Source organism: Microtus oregoni, unplaced genomic scaffold (genome assembly GCF_018167655.1).
Source record: "Microtus oregoni isolate MIOR12 unplaced genomic scaffold, Mior012 000098F_ref0000018, whole genome shotgun sequence".
Taxonomy (NCBI): domain Eukaryota; kingdom Metazoa; phylum Chordata; class Mammalia; order Rodentia; family Cricetidae; genus Microtus; species Microtus oregoni.
The window spans coordinates 2,942,659-2,960,337 of NW_024544711.1; the positions used below are offsets into that span (position 1 = coordinate 2,942,659).

The following is a 17,679-nucleotide window of genomic DNA, read 5'->3' on the forward strand; positions in this document are numbered from 1 at the left end:
GAAAATGTGTGATAGGTGTAATGTGGTAGCTTATACCTATAATTCTTGCCCTGTATAGGGCTATCTATTATTTTGCTGGACAGCCTGGACTACATAGTGATTTCCAAGCCAGCTGGAGCTGCAGTATGAAATTTTGTCTCGAAAAAACGATTCAGGAGCTGGAGAGGTGTCTGAGCAGTTAAGAGCACTGGCTGTTCTTCCAGAGGACCTGAGTTCAATTCCCAGCACCCACATGGGTCTCTCAGTATACATAAAAAAACTAAAATATCTATGCACAGAAATGATATATGATAAACCTGCTTTCTCACTGGGTGTTGTACATATGTGTAAGGGAAGCTGAGACACATGGATCATAGTTATAAGTTACAGACTTAAAAAAGAAACAAAGCACACATATTTTCTTAAAATAATATGTACTTATTTTTTAACTTATTGTTACTTAAATTTTATGATCATTGGTGGTTTTTTGCCTGCATGTTTTTTTTTTGTGTGAGGGTGTCAGAAGCCCTGGAATGGAATCATAGACAGATGTGAGCTGCCATGTGGGTGCTGAGGATTGAACCCAGGTCTTCTGGAAGAGCAGCCACTGAGTTTAACTGCTGAGCCCCTGCTTATTATTTTATAATGTACAGTCTACTCATTATTTATTATGCAGAGTTTCCATTGCCCTGCAATTAAAGCCTTTTATCGTCTCTGAAATACAGAAATCTAGAACAGGGTGTGGTATGGTAGCACAAGTCTATAATCCTGTCTCCTGGGACACCAAAGCTAAAGAAGGGCCTCAAATTCAAGAACAGTTTAGCCTCCATAGTGAGACCTTTTCTCACAAAACAAAACAAAAGAAGGAAGTCTAGCCAACTTTTTGGAGTGCATGCTTTCAATTCTGTCACTTGGGAGGCTGAAGTAGAAAGATTAGTACAAATCTGTGACCATCCTGGCCTGTAAAGTGAAATTCTTTTTTTTTTTCTTGACTGTATGTTTAGGTAGGTATGGTGGCTCATACCTGTGCTTCTAGCACCTGGGAGGCTAAGGTAAAAGAATTAGCGATTGAAGGCCAGCCTTGACTACATGGGCCCTATCTCAAAAACAAAATTTTTTTTAGAGAAATTAATAGGTTAATAAATTTATTATTTATTTAATTTTTGTTATGTTTGTTTTTCTTTTTTATTATGTGCATATGTATGTATGTGGGTACTTGTGCCTCATCATGAGTTTGGTGGTCAAAGGATAACTTTCAGGAGTTAATTTTCTCTTATTATCTTGTGGGTCACTGAGGTTAAACTCGGGTCATCATGCTTGGCAGCAGGTGCTTTTACTTGATTAGCCATATTATTTCCTCATATATTCTATTTTTAAAATAGTACCTAAGCCAGGCATTGGTGGTACATGCCTTTAATCCCAGTACTCAAAAGGCAGTGTCTGGTGTATCTCTTGAGTTTGAGACTAGGTACCTGGTCTACACATTGAGTTCCAGGGCAGCCAGGACCACATAGAGAGACCCTGTTCCCTCAAGAAGGCCCAAATAAAGAAATAACCAGGACTACAAAGAGAGACCTTGTCTCAAATAAATAAATAAAATAATAAAAAAAAGATAGCTATACATTAAGTGCCATATGTTTACTTTATATTAGCTGTTAGCTGGCGTTGTGTTATATACCTATAATCCCAGCAGTTGTGGGTTAGAGGCAGATGGATCAGGAGTTCAGAGCCAGCTTCGTCTGTGCGTTACATTTGAGACCAGCCTAGACAATATAAAAGCCAGGGGAATGAAGACTATTAAAAAACTGAAAATTCAAAATAAAAAGTCTTAAAGCTCATAAGTTAGCTTCCTTGTACTACTAACCAGGTATGCGGTAAGCACAGATGATCTCAGTACTCAGGAAACTCAAGGCAAGAGGATCAGAAGTTCAAGACCAGCCTAGGTCATACAGCAAGTCCATACCAAAAAATAATTAATTAAATATATGTATGTATATGTATGTGTGTATATGTATATGAGGTGTTGGATAGATGTCTCCATGGATAAGAGTGCTTGCTGTGCAAGTATGAGGGCATTAGTTTGGATCCCACACTACATAAAAAGTCAGGTGTGGCAGGCTTGTAACTCCAGTGCTATGGGGGAAGCAGACAGGAGATTCCCTGGGGCTTGCTGGTTGTCAGCCTAGCTACTAGTTCAGTGAGAGACTGAATTTAGAAGGACAATGTGGAGAGTACTAAAGCAAGACATGTGATACCCTCCTCTGGCATACACAAAAGCATGTGTACCTACACACATGTACATACACTATATATACGTACACCATACTCTCCTATACATACATGCTCGTGCAAACAAAATAATAACAGTAATGAAAACCAAAATCTCAGTATACTGTTAGAGGTTCAGAAAGATTGTTAACAGCCTTTTAACATTTCATATCAAAGGATATAAAAGAAATTTTGAAACCTATTTATAAATTAAATAAATTCATTGGGTGTTGCATATTTTGGTTTTTCATTTATAGTATCTGTCAGACTCAATTTAAAACATTACTCCAGAAGATGTTAAGTGGATTTGACCAAAATGGGGAAAAAATGTTGGATTGTTTATTATAAATTACATTGTTACTGAAAATAGAGTGGGCAAGTGTCGTATGCTAGAGAGTTTATTGATTTTTTTTTTGACAGTTCTTCAAGTGAATTACTCATTTGGTACAATAAGGATCATATTAAGTCAAATTCAGAATTAGGTGTAGGAAAAGTTAATATGTATGGCTTGACGTTAGTGGTAGAACTAAAATCATCAACCTTATTTTTTTACTGTCAGGTTCATATATGGTGTCTATGTCATTTCTTTGACATGTGTAATGGTGCTTAAAATATAATTTCAACAATTTTTGCTTTTTCTTTCCCTGCATTGCCTCATTGACTAAGGAATTGGCAAATTGTCAACTGCTGATGGTAAAGCTTTTGCAGATCCTGAAGTACTCCGGAGACTGACATCTTCAGTTAGTTGTGCACTGGATGAAGCTGCTGCTGCACTGACCCGCATGAGAGCAGAGAACACACACAGTACAGGACAAGTGGACACGTATGTATTTGATACTTTGCTAGTTAGTATTAAATGTTTTTTTTGGAAAAATGTGAGCCAAGTGGGTATTTGAGGAGATGTTACATTTTAGGTTGATACATGAATATGTACATACTATATGAAACTTTTTTGAAGCTGAATCTCTCTATATAGCCCTGGCTGTCCTAGAACTCACTGTAGATCAGCTAGCCTCGAACTCAGAGATCTGTCTGCCTCTTTTAAATGCTAGAGTTAAGTGATTTTTTTTTTATTCTTACGTGTATGACTATTTACATGTATGTATGGTCACTACACATGTACCCCCTCTCCCCTCAAAAACACTGCATGGACTAGAAAATGCTCGTTTTGTTTTTTGAAACAAAGTCTCACTAAGTAACCCTGGCTAGTCTGGAATGCTTTACATATCCTGGAATATGCTAAGTGGATCAGGCTAGACTCAGCTCACAGAGATTTACCTTTCTCTGCCTCCTAAATGCTGGGATTAAAGATGCCTCACCCTGCTGTGTAACTGGAGGTTTCTTTCACACCTGCCAGTTCCCTAATTTTCACTCTGAGGCTAAATATTGATTACAAACTGTTTGGCCTATTAGTTCAGACTTAGTTAACTCTTATAACTTAAATTAACCCAATTCTATTATTCTATATTTTGCCATGAGGCTCATGGCTTGTTACCTCACATCTTGCTTCCCCAGTGACTGTTGGCATCTTCCCAACTCCTCCTTCTTTCTCCGTTTCTCTGCTTGGATTTTCTGCCTAACTATATTCTGCCCTGCTATAGGCTAAAGCAGCTTTTTTATTAACCAATTGTTATAAAATATATTCACAGCATACAGAAGGGCATCCCACATCACTGCTGGGTACTGGTTTTATTTTTGAGACAAGATCTCACTCTGTAGCCCAGGTAGCCCTTGAATTCTCAGCAGTCCCGCCTCAGCTTCCTTGAATGCTGGTGTTAAAAGTGTGAGCCATTGTACTTAGATTTGCATTCACTATTAAGCATTTTTGTGGGTATTCAGTATTTTAGTATATGAGAAATCTAAACTGAATAAGACCTAGTTCCTACTTCAAAATAAGTTACACATTCTAAAGGTTACAGTAATTCTAACCTGACTACTTGATTAGTTATAAATTAAATGGATTACTTAACAGTCTAGTTGCTGGTTGTTTAAATATGGTCTGTGGAGAATGAGTATATATCAGAGCTTGTTTGAAGTGTACAGTCTTAGGCTATGTGTGGTGGCATATGTTTGTAATACTTAGCACTCTGTAGGTAGAGGCAGGAGCATTGACAATTCAAGGCCAGCCATGGCTATATAATGAAGTTGAACTTGGCCTGAGCTGTATGAGAAAGCCTGGACTGTAATCCTGATGTCCTGGATCAAAATCTGCATTTTAATAGGCAATATAGGTAGTTTCCTGGATTTAAATTATGTGTGCTGGCATACCTGTAATCTCAGCACTTGTGAGACAGAAATGAGATGACTGGTGTGGATTCAAGGCCAGCCTGGGTTACATAGTGAGTTAGTTTGAGAACTGCCGAGACTAGCATGAGTCTGTCTTAATGAAAGGAAAAGGAGCTGGGTGGTGGTGGTGCTTGTCTTTAATCCCAGCACTTGAGGGGGAGGGTGCAGAGACAGATCTCTGAGTTCAAGGCCAGCCTGGTCTACAAGAGCTAGTTCCAGGATAGGCCCTAAAGCTACAGAGAAACGGGTCTTGAAAAACCAAAAAAGAAAAAAAAGAAGGAAGGAAGGAAAGAATTTGGTTTTATTTATTGGTTTGTTTGTTTTTTGAGATAGGGTTTTACTGTGTAGTCCTGGCCATCCTGGAACATACTCGGTAGACCAGGTTGACTTCAAACTTACAGAGATCCCCTGCCTCTGCCTCCTGAGTGCTAGGATTAAAGATGTGCCCCATCACTGCCAGGATCAGTAAGTTATTTTACAGCAACTGTTTTTTAACCACAGTAAGACTTTAAGCCATAGGTTCATGTACACAAATATCTTTGTGGATCAGTATGGTAGTAGCCTTTAAAAAGCTTGTTCACCTAATGCCTCAAAAGATGTCTTTTTTACAAAGGGAAAAAATAGTATCTTTGCAAAAAAAAATCATTTAATCTGACTCATTAAGGAAACAGAGGCAAGCAGATCTATGAGTTCAAGGACAGCCAGAGACAAAATAATGAAACCTTGTCTCAAAGAACAACAGACCAGTTAATGGGACTCATTATGGGTGACTTTTATGCAGTCTGTTACAATGGTGTTTGTTAACACAAGTAGCAGAAGCCAATTGGTGGTGGCCCACACCTTCCATCCCAGCTCCTGGGGGGCAGAGGCAGGTGGATCTCTGTGAGTTTTAAAGCCAGCCTGGTCTACAGAGCAAGTTCCAGGACAGGCTTCAAAGCTACACAGAGAAACCCTGTGTGGATAAAGAAAAACAAACAAAAAAAGCAAACACAAGTAGTAGGGCCAAAACTGTGATGTTAATTTTAATTACAAGAACTTAGGATTCATTCGTAGATTATGATTACTGTAAATTAACTGGCTAACACTCTAATTTTATGATGACAGTATTATTTTTAAAAATACTTTACTTGATGTGTGAGAATACATGCTGCATGTGTATATTTGCATCACATGTATGCCTGATGCTTGTGAAGAAGAGTGTCAGATTGACAGAGCCTTTGTAATTGAAGTTACAGATGGCTGTGAACTGAACCCAGGTCCTCAGCAGGAAAAACAAATTTTCTTAACTACTGAGTCATCTCTCGAGCCTCACAATGATTATTTTTTGGATAAGAATATTCTTTGGATAAGAATAGTTCTACTATGAGACTTATACCAGAAGAATTATTTTCTTGCTGATGTTTTGGGATTTGAAATTAATATCTCTGGCCCAGAAAGATGGCACAAAAGTAGTGAAAGGTCTAACTGCCAAGCATAATTATATGGGTTTGATTCTTGGGACACACATGTTAGAGGGAGAAAATAAACTCCATAAATTCGTTCTGTGACAAAGGTAAACGTATACATGTACACACGCATACACATATTTAAATAAATGTAAAAAAAAAAGCTAATAATTCACCCTGAGATCCTACTGTTTTCTCTGCTAAGGAATCCACTGCAGAACTAGTGCTGATGCTTTCACTGCTGCTGTTATATGATCTGTTGTCTAAATGTGATTTTGGATAAATTAAGCTTATATATAACTTTCAAAATCTTAAATTGCTAAAATGGCACCAGTAGCCCATGCCTTTAATCTCAGCACTTGGGAAGCTGAAGCAGGTGAATCTCTGAGTTCTAGGCTAGTCTGGTCCACTTAGTGAGTTCCAGGACAACCAGGGCTATGTAGAAAGACCTGTCTTTTTAAAAATATTGCTCAAATATCCTTCTAGGACCTCCAGTATTGTTGCATTTTAAAAATCAGCATTCATGTCTTAGTAAACTTGAGGTTTCAGAGCCTGAGGGCCAATAAGGTTTGAAACTCAGATTATCAGGCTTGACAGCACTTGCCTTTCCCCACTCAACCATCTTACTGGCCTTCAATCCCTCTGTGCCTGTCAGAATCTGTAGCAGAGCCAGGTTTGGTCAAGTGTGAGTGTAATCCTAGCATTACGTAATAGAGTTTGGGGGCCTTCTGGATTACATTAGGCCCATATCAGTAAGCAAACACAAGTTACTTCTAGATCTAAAACAACCAACAGTGATTCTATTAGTTGCTTTGATTCTGTAAGCTTTGAGGATTGCTATTTTGTGAAGTCAACTTCAGATATAAAAATTTTACCAAGAAGATTTTGAAAACTAAAAACAGCTGTTATTGGGAGAAGATTGTTGGGAAAGCAGTATAGGAAGAGAAGAGAATCAACAGAAATAAAGCATGTATGGAAAATCTGGTAATGAAACCCTTACTGTATATACTACTTAAAAAAAAAACAATAAAAATAGAGCAGAAGAGATAGCTCAGCAGTTAGGAGCACTTGCTGCTCTTATAGAGGATACACATGGTGGCTAACAATTGTCTATAACTCAAAAATATATCTATAATAATAATAAAAATGACAGTTATTTTCAAATTCTTATTTTTACCTAGTTGAAGCATGTATATAATTACAGTTAGGGATAGGATGCTTGGCACATAAAATACTCATGCTAGTTTATCTTAGTATATTTTTTATATGTGTATGTTCGATTTAATTTTGTATCATAGGATCACGAGTCCTTTTCCATCCATTAATTTCATATAATGTTTGATTGTAGTCGCAGTCTGGCAGAAGCTTGTTCAGATGGAGATGTAAATGCTGTTCGCAAATTGCTAGATGAAGGCAGAAGTGTAAATGAACATACAGAAGAAGGAGAAAGCCTGCTGTGTTTGGCTTGTTCAGCAGGATATTATGAACTGGCACAAGTAAGCAGAAATAATCTTTATTCATTTTAGTAGTGCCGGGGATCATCAAATCAGGGTCTCGTGAATATGAGGTAAGTGCTTTATCCCTAAGCTACATCCCCAGCCCCGAAATAATCATTAGTGTTTAAAATTATAGAGAGGCTTGGGTATTTTAGTTATTTTTATTACTTATAAAAGAAAATATGATTAGAGGCCAGATCCTCCCTTCCCTTTCTCTTAGAAATATACACAATTCATTTTGTGTGTGTGTGTCTGTGTGTGTGTAGCTAGTTTATTTTTATATCATGTATTCAAAGCTTACCCTATTGAGTAAGAATCACTGAATAATCATATTTTGAGGTCTTCTGTTTTTGGAATTTTTGTGTACATATGTTGTGTGTGTATGTTTGAATATGTGTGGGGCTGTGTAGGGCAGAAGATGATATTAGGTGTGTCTTCCTTGACCATTCTCCACTTTATTCACTGAGATAGGATCTTTTACTCTGGTGAACCTGGAGTTACCAATTTGCTTCTCTAGCTAGCCTGCTTGCCCTGGAGATCTCCTGTTTCTGCCTCTCAAGTTCTTGGAACTCCAGCCCTCCCTCAGGTCTTCATGGTGAACACTATCTACTGCACTGCACCATATCCTCAGTTCTAAACAACAACAATAACAAAAAAAGGTTGATAAGCCAGGCAGTAGTGGCACACACTTTTAATCCCAGGATTTAGGCAGTAAAGGCAGGTGGATCTCTGAGTTCAAGGCTAGCCTGGTTTACAGAGTGAGTTCTAGGACAGACAAGGCTACACAAAGAAATCCTTTCTTGGAAAGGAAAAGAAATAGTATGTAACTGGGGTCTGAGAGGTGGCTTAGTGGTTAAGAGCACTGGTTGTTCTTCAAGAGGACCCAGCACCCACATGGCAGCTCACAATCATTTGTAACTCCAGTTCCAGAGCCTTATGAGCTCTATAGGCACTGTGCAAGGATGTGATGCACAGACATACAGGCAGGCAAAACACACATACACCCAAAATAATTTTAAAAAGAAAATAAAATATATAACTGGTCAGGTGGGATGGAGGCCTGATTTTATGTTTGATTACTGGGGCCCACGTAGTGAAGAAAGAGAGAGATTCAGTTCCTGCAAGTTGTCCTCTGACTTCCACCTGTGTGCTGTGATCCTTGTGTGCCTGTTCACACAAAGAGAATTAATGTGATGGTGGTGCTCACCTGCACTGGTGCAAGCAGATAAGTTCGAGACCAGCTGAGCTAGGTAGTAAGTCCCTGTCTCAAAAAAAAAAAAAAAGCAATAAAAAACATAAAAATATAACTATAAAGGAAAGTAGAAGTTTATTTACTCCATTCAGATAGGATATCCTGTTCTAATTTTTTTCTTCTACGTGGAGCAATATTGAAAAATAAACTATTTTTATTGTTCTCTTTCTATATAATCTCAAGCATAGCACAAATTCTTTTACAAGAGCAGACATATATAATAGGATGGCTAATGAGATCTTTATTTAAAGATTAGCATGGGGGACTGGAGATATGGCTTAGAGGTTAAGAGCACTGGCTATCTTTCGGACGTCTTGAGTTCAATTTCCAGCAACCACATGGTGTCTCACAACCATGTGTAATGAGATCTGGTGCCCTCTCCTGGTGTGCAGGCAGAACACTGTATGTATAGTAAATAAGTAATTCTTTAAAAAAAAAAATTGACATGTAATAGGTAGAAGTGGTAGTGCATGCCTATAACCCTAGTGTTTGGGTTGTGGAGACAAGAGGGCTTGGGATTCAAGGTTGTACTTGGCTGCCCACTTAGTTTAAGACCAGCTTCAGATGCATGAGATCTTGTCTCTCAAATAGTATTGGGAAAATATATGATCTGACCTGTCATCTTGACCAGTAAAAATTGAATTTTCCTAACAGGTGATTATTTTTACCTATCTTTTTATCCATATCTCAAAAGGTTATCGTCTCAAACTGAATATTTTGTCTGTAAGTATTATTAATAGTAAGCAATAACAACTTCTTTGTGTGTTTTTAAAGGTACTACTAGCTATGCATGCTAATGTTGAAGATAGAGGGAATAAAGGAGATATAACTCCTCTGATGGCAGCTTCCAGTGGAGGTTATTTAGATATTGTGAAATTATTACTTCTTCATGATGCAGATGTCAACTCCCAGTCAGCAACGGGTATGTAGAAATTGACATAAAGGAAAAACTGACATATTTTTTTTAACATTATAAACTGACTGCCAGGCAGTAGTGGTGCACACCTTTAATCCCCACACTCAGGCAGAGGCGGGTGGATCTCTGTGAGTTTAAGGCCAGCCTGGTCTACAGAGTGAATTCTAGGACAGCCAAGGGTACATAGGAAAACTCTGTCGCAAAAATTTTTTAAAAAAAAGGAAAAGAAAGAAAATGTAATTTATTATAAAAATTTGATTACTGCAGTGGCTGGTGAGATGGTTCAGAGGTTAAGAGGACCAGCTGTTGTTCCAGAGGACCTGGGTTCGGTCCCCAGCACCCACATGTCACCTCACAACTATCTGTATTCTTTCTCAGGGGATCTGATATTCTCACACATACATACAGACAAAAACCAATACAGCACATAAAGTGAAAAAAGAAGAAGTAAATTTGATTACTAGAGCATTGGTGAGGTGAGGTAGCACAGCAGGTAAGGCCCTTGCCTGGGCTAATAACACAGTTGAGTTTCCAGGGTGCAGATGGCAGAAGGAGGGAACCAGCTCTTGAAAGTTGACCTCTTATTTCACTTTCGAGTCATGGCATACACATATCCCACCTCATACACACAGAAAACAAATAAATGTAATTTTTAAAGATTAGATTATTGGGAGAAATGAATGGAAACCTTCTGAAAATAATATTGACTTTGATATCTTTAATAGTCTTTGTTGTAATTGTTGAGTTATGGTCTCAATGTGTAGACCAGAAGGGCTTTACACTCAAAAATCCTCTTTTCAGCCTTTAGAGTTTAGGGATTATAGCATGTACCATCATTCCTGGGTGAAAAGTCTTTAAGTCAGTGTGCAACCTTACTGAAATTCTAGCACTCAGGAGGCTAAAGTGGGGGCTTCTTGAATTTGGGGATATTTTGGGGTTGATAGCAAGGTTCTGTTTCCAAAAACAGCAAATCTAACATAAACTTAAAGCATAAAGAGGCACTTGTGTATAAATCTTAGCTCTTAGGAACCTAAGGCAGGAGGATTGCTGTTTGTTTGAAACACATATTGGATATATAGGGTCTTCCAGTACAGTTCTAGTCTGCATAATAAAACTATCTCAGCCGGGTGGTGATGGCGCACGCCTTTAATCCCAGCACTTGGGAGGCAGAGGCAGGTGGATCTCTGTGAGTTCGAGACCAGCCTGGTCTACAGAGCTAGTTCCAGGACAGGCTCCAAAGCCACAGAGAAACTCTGTCTCGAAAAACCAAATAAATAAATACTAAAACTATCTCAAAAACAAACTATGTAGGTTCTATTTGGTCAAGATGAATAGTTTTTCTGCTACAGATTATTTCTTTTGTCCCAGTGATATGTAATATATAAAGAAAAAGTTATGAGCTATATCTCCTGTAGTTCCTTTCCTTATATAGCTCCTTTGACTTTGTGTTTATGGTATCAGATTTTTATTTATGGTCTGCTGAATACATTTATTAATAAGAAAATGCTGCCCATCCCCAACTTCTCCCTCTTCTTTTTTTAAAATGCCATAAAGAAAATTTTAATAGGCTATCTACTGATATATATTAAAAGTATGATTTAAATTTAGATCTGGAGCTGGGAATGTAAATAAGTTGGTATGGTACTTACCAAGCATGCGTGAAACCCTCAGTTCGATTCCTAGCATCACATAAACCAGATACTAGTTACTAGTTATCATAAATTAGTTACTTTCCTGTTGCTGTGACAAAACACCATGATCAAAATAACTTCTAAAAGAAAGCATTTAACTGGGTTTATAGTTTGAAAGCATTAGAGTCTGTCATAGTGAAGCAAAGACATGACATAAGAATAGATGTGAGAAGACTTTTTTTTTGTTTTCAGTTTTTTGAGACAGGGTTTTTCTGTAACAGTCCTGGCTGTCCTGAAACTTACTGTGTAGACCATGCTGGCCTTGAACCCAGAGATTCACCTGCCTGGGCCTCCCTAGTGCTAGGGAGGCGTGTGCCACTGCTGTCCGGCAGGGAACACTCACATCTTGATCTTCATGTAGAAAGCAGAGAGAGAGAACACACTTGGAATGGCAGAAATCTTTTGAAACCATAAAGCTAGTCCCTAGTGACACGCTTCTTCCAAGATTACACCTGCTTATCCTTCCCAAACAGTTCCACAAACTGAGGGCTACATATCTAGTCATATAAACCTAAGGAAGCCATTCTCATTCAAACCACTATATTTCACTCCATGACTCCCAATAGGCTTGTGGCCATATCATAATGCAAAATACATTTAGTCCACCTTTAAAAGTCCTTATAGTCTTTCACAGTTTCTATACTGTTTTAAAGTTTAAGTCTTTTCTGAGATTTAAGGCTAATGTTTCTCAACCAGTGAGTCACGACATGTCCGGGGTCAGATCACCTTTCACAGGGGTGACCAAAGACCATTGGAAAACACAGATACTTAAGTACATTATGATTCATAACAGTAACAAAATTAGATTTATGAAGTAGCAATGAAAATTATTTTATGGTTGTGGGGTCACCAAAACATAAGTAACTGTGTTACAGGGTTACAACATTAGGAAGGTTGTAAACTACTGCTCAAGGCAATCTCTTAATTGTAACCCCCCTTAAAATCAGAAAAAAATTACATACTTTCAGTATACAATGGCACAGAATATACATTACTATTACAAAAGGGAGGCATGGGGTACAGTGAAGAAATACTAGACCAAGATGGAAAACCAGCAGAGCAAACTCCAAATCCTGTAGCTCCATGTGTGAGATCAAAGGACTTAGATGGTTCTTCCCTTCCTACTTTGCAGCCTGCAACACACTTCATTTTCCTAGGCTGGTTCCATCCCCTGTATGCAGCTTTCCCTGGCAGACATCCTATAGTTCTGGTACCTGTAATATCTTGGGTTCTCCAATGCAGTCCAGCTGTTGCCTTGACAGCTTTATGAAATGGCCTCACGGGCCCACCACATGGACAAAACTGCTAAGTTCAGCTGCCTGCTTGGACTGGAGCTTGATCCCCTTAATCCATATTTACAGTAGCTTTTGTTCATTGTTGCTTTCTAGGAACAGAAAATTTCTTTTTTTTTTTAATATTTATTTTTATTTATTTATTATGTATACAATATTCTGTCTGTGGTGCAGGCCAGAAGAGGGCACCAGACCTCATTACAGATGGTTGTGAGCCACCATGTGGTTGCTGGGAATTGAACTCAGGACCTTTGGAAGAGTAGGCAATGCTCTTAACCTCTGAGCCATCTCTCCAGCCCAAACAGAAAATTTCTTAAGCCTTTTTATAAGTTGTGAGCTTAGTTGGGTGGGGGTCTTCCCTTTATTTCTATAGGGATCAGGCCTCACCTTCATCTCCTTACCTATTTCAGCATAAACCTTAACTCTGACATTAAATTTCTTCATGCTCTTTTTCTCTTCAAACTGTATAACTTTTATTTATTTTTGTCCCACTTGCTCATTTTCATTGTAGTCCTACATAAGAATGATTACTAATAACCTTGCACAGAGTCAATAATCTTCAAAATCTGCAACAAAGAATTTTTTGTTATTTGTCATTTTAGCCTCAGGCAGATTTTCGGGAAAAGAGCAGAAGGCTGTCTCATTTTTTTGCCAAAATATCACAAGAATGGTCTCTAGCCCAGCTGGTAATATTGTTTCTCTCTGAAACCTCTTGAGTTAGGCCTCCATAGTCATATCTCTCAGTACTATCTCCCAAGGTCCTGCTAGAAATGGTCTATTAAGGTCTGCTTACAGCATTCAACTGCTTTTCTATTCCAAAGTCCCAAACTCTTTTATATTCTTCCCCATGTCATGTCCCACATGGTCATGTCTGTCACATCAATAACCCACTCTCTGGTACCAACTTCTATATTAGTTAGGGTTTCTAGTGCTGTGATAAAACACTATGACCTATGCAACTTATAAAAGCAATCATTTAATTGAATTTGCAACTTCAGAGGGTTAGAATCCATGATGGCAGAGCAAGGGCATGCTGACAGAAATAGCTGACAGGTCACATCTTGATCCCTAAGCAGGAGGCAGAAAGAAGACTGGAAATGGCACAAGACTTCAAAGACCATCTCAGTGACAGATGTCCTCCCACAAGACCACACTTTCCAAATCATTCCACCAATGGGGGACCACGTATTTAAACAATGAGCATATGGGGGCTTCCTTCAAACAAGGTTTAGTGACACATCTATAATCCCAGAACTTCCGAGCCTGAAGCCAGAGAAGGATTACTATGGGTTCTAGGCCAGCATGGACTACAGAGTGGCAAACTGTATCATTAAATTAAAAAAAAAAAATGGTATTTTTTCTTGAAGGTGTTAAGATGAGAGGAATGTATACCTATCTTGTGGTTATGTTGTGAATATAAGTGTAAGATATTTTTCTCAGATCTGGAGAGATGGTATGCCATTTAAGATCCAATACTGCTTATTCCCCAAGATTATTTTCCAGCCCCATGTCAGACGGCTCTCAACCATCTGTAATTCTAGCTCCAGGAGGATCTAACACCTCTGCTTCTGCCAGCACCTGCATACATGTGTACATATCCACATTGATATATGTATAATAAAAAATTAATCTTTTAATAGAAGATAGATGTCTGGAGGAAGTGTATCCAATACAGTGAATTATCTTTTGATTTGATCTGTTAAAAAGTTTTTAAAAAAATCAGTGGATAGAAATAAAATGTTAAATGTTCTAAGCTATACAGTATTCAAAGGAAAGTAATTTTGAATAGTATTTTAGAATTTTATTTTTTTACTTTTTTTTTTTTTTTTTTTTTGGTTTTTCGAGACAGGGTTTCTCTGTGGCTTTGGAGCCTGTCCTGGAACTAGCTCTGTAGGCCAGGTTGGCCTCGAACTCACAGAGATCCGCCTGCCTCTGCCTCCCGAGTGCTGGGATTAAAGGCGTGCGCCGCCATCGCCCGGCTAGAATTTTATTTTTATTTTGTTTATTTGAGGTTAGGGGCTTTGAGACAAGGCCTTACTATGTAGCCTTGGCTGTCCTGGAACTCAAAATTTAGACTCAGATCTACCTGCCTCTGCCTCCTGAGTGCTGGGATTCAGAAAGAAGCCTGGCCATCAGCAAGTAGGTATGTGCCAATGGACTCTTAGTATGACTAATATAATGGACTCTATAAATGACTAATGAAAATACTTCACCCCTGCCCTCCCATTTCCACTCAAAATTTCTATTTAATTGAAAAAATGTAAAATTTCAAAAAGAAGTTGATTCATCTTCCTATAAGTAAATTCCTAATCAAGCTACTTTTTAATTAATTAATTGATATACTTATTTTGCATGCTCTTGTATGCACACATGGAAGACAGAAGAGGCCATCAGGTATCCATCTCTGTCACTGCCTACTTTTCTAGGACTCTTGTTTTCTTGACTAAGCCAACAGCCAGCAACCTATCTCTACCTCTCTCAGAGCTGGTGTCCAATGCATGTGCAGGATGTCTGGCTTATGTGGGTATGGTGATCTAAACTCCAATTTCATGTTTGGTTTGGTTTTGGTTTTTTGGGTTTTTTTGTTTGTTTATTTGTTTGTTTGTTTGTTTGTTTTTCAAGACAGGGTTTCTCTGTGGCTTTGGAGTCTCTCCTGGAACTAGCTCTGTAGACCAGGCTGGTCTTGAACTCACAGAGATCTGCCTGCCTCTGCCCGAGTGCTGGGATTAAAGGCGTGCACTACCATCGCCTGGCTTTGGTTTTGTTTTTTGAGACAGGATTTTTCTGTATAGTTCTGAAACTCACTCTGTAGACCAGACTGGGCTCCAACTTAAGAGATCCACCTGCCTCTGCCTCCTGAGTGCTGGGATTAAAGGCGTGCGCTGCTACCACCCAGACAATCTTATGATTTTAACCAGTGAGCCATCTCTTCAGCCCCCAAATTTATTCATTTTGTTCAATAGACTGTACCTCTACTGTATGCCAGAATTATTTAGTGATTATTAAAAATATAGTTCCCAGGCCGATACAATGACTCAGCTTGGTAAAAACATTTGCTAGTCAAGCCTGATGACCCAGATTGATCCTTGAAACCCACATAAAGATTGAACGGAGAAGACCACTTCCTAAAATTTGAGTTCTTACTTCTACATGCATGCATACCAACAGACATGTATGCCCACCTGCTCTCACATATAACACTCATAACTAAAGATAATTTTTCTTTTTTTTAATTTTCTTTTGTCTCAAAAATAAAACAGACAGCCAGGTGGTGGTGGTGTATGCTTTTAATCCCAGCACTTGGAAGGCAGAGGCAGGCAGATCTCTGCAAATTTGAGACCAGCCAGTTCTACAAGAACTAGTTCCAGGATAGGCTCCAAAGCTAAAGAGAAACCCTGTCTTGAGGCTCAGGAGAAGATAAAATTGTAGTAGGATCTGCGGGCCTGCTTTTCGTCCCGCCCGGCTCCCACACGGCTAGTTTTACACCAGAAATAACAACACACAAACTGTATTCTTTTTTTTTTTTTTGGTTTTTCGAACTGTATTCTTTTAAACACTGCTTGGCCCATTAACTCTAGCCCTTACAGGCTAATTCTCATATCCCGATCAACCCATCTCTAATAATCTGTGTAGCATCAGTCTTACCGGGAAAGATTCTAGCCTACATCCATCCTGGGTCTGAGCTTCATGTGTCTGCCCGGGAGAGGGGAGCATGGCGTCTCTGAGCTCACTTCCTCTTCCTCCCAGCATTCTGTTCTGTTTACTCCAACCACCTATGATCTAACCAATAAAATGGACCAAGGCAGTTTCTTTATTTTTTAATCAATGACCTTCCTCCATCATAAAATAAAATACCAGCTTTATTAAGATGACTCATCCTGTAGAATTCATGTTTTAAGTGTGCAGTTCTAGAGGTTATGCAGTCTAGTTTTAGATTACTTCTGTCACTATTAAAAGATCTCTACAGAGAACCAGGGTTCCAGTCTCAGCGCCCACATTTAGGTTCAAAACTATCCATAATTCCAGTGCCAGAGAATCTGATGCCCTCTTCTTACCTCCTCAAGCACCAGGCATACATGTGGTGCACATATATACATATACATGACTGTGGGCAAAACACTCATAAATAAATCTAAAATAAATAAGAAAAGGATCTCTACCCATTTGTGTTCTGTTCTTTAAGCAACCACTATTCTGTTTTTGACATTTAGATTTGCCTTTTCTATGCTTTTTATATTGTCTAGACAATTAAAATATGTAGCATTTTGTATTATGCTTTGAAGAAATTCTGTCAGAAAATAAAGATATGCTTTAAATTGATGACAGTAAAAAAAAAAAACTGAAATGGGGATGATTTTTTACATTTGTAGTTCCAGCTACTCCTGAAGTTGAGGCAAGAGAATTGTGAGTTCCAGACTAGTGTGGGTAACATGTGGAAAGACTAACAGGATGGGGGTGAAAGGAGAACATGTTTGTCTAGCATGTGTGAGACCATGGGTTGAATCTCTTGCACTTAAAAAAACAACAAACAAAGCATATAACTTGCAATCGTAGTTGTGGTTTATGTCAAGGAATTGGAGAGAGATAACTAGAACAGTAGTGTGACACATCTATTGTTAATTTTGTATTTTTTTTTTGTTCTTTGTTAGGGAACACTGCACTTACTTATGCCTGTGCTGGAGGGTTTATTGACATTGTAAAAGTGCTACTTAATGAAGGTGCAAATATAGAAGACCATAATGAAAATGGACACACACCCCTAATGGAAGCAGCCAGTGCAGGTCACGTGGAAGTTGCCAGAGTTCTTCTAGATCACGGTGCAGGCATCAACACTCATTCTAATGAGTTCAAAGAAAGTGCTCTGACACTTGCCTGCTACAAAGGTACCTTTTATGTCAGAATATTTATAATTGCTTTTATAACAACTTCAAATATTTGAGTATTGAGTATTTGGGTTAACTTCTATATTTCTTCTTTACCTGAGTATTTGAATTTATATTGTTTTTTTTTTCTTATGGTGTAAGCTTATGTTACAAAACATATTGGAAAGCCTA

General features: G+C 38.4%; 1 protein-coding gene across 10 annotated transcripts in view; it reads left to right on the forward strand.

The window, feature by feature from the left end:
* The window catches only part of LOC121442933 (ankyrin repeat and KH domain-containing protein 1-like), a 115,896-nt gene that overhangs the window by 16,922 nt on the left and 81,295 nt on the right, over positions 1–17,679 (forward strand). For all 10 annotated transcript variants that reach the window (XM_041644564.1, XM_041644566.1, XM_041644567.1 and 7 more), the window contains exons 3-6: positions 2,914–3,070; positions 7,327–7,474; positions 9,501–9,648; positions 17,275–17,508. In XM_041644564.1, coding sequence (XP_041500498.1) covers positions 2,914–3,070; positions 7,327–7,474; positions 9,501–9,648; positions 17,275–17,508 — 687 coding nt within the window. The remainder of the gene's footprint in view (positions 1–2,913; positions 3,071–7,326; positions 7,475–9,500; positions 9,649–17,274; positions 17,509–17,679) is intronic.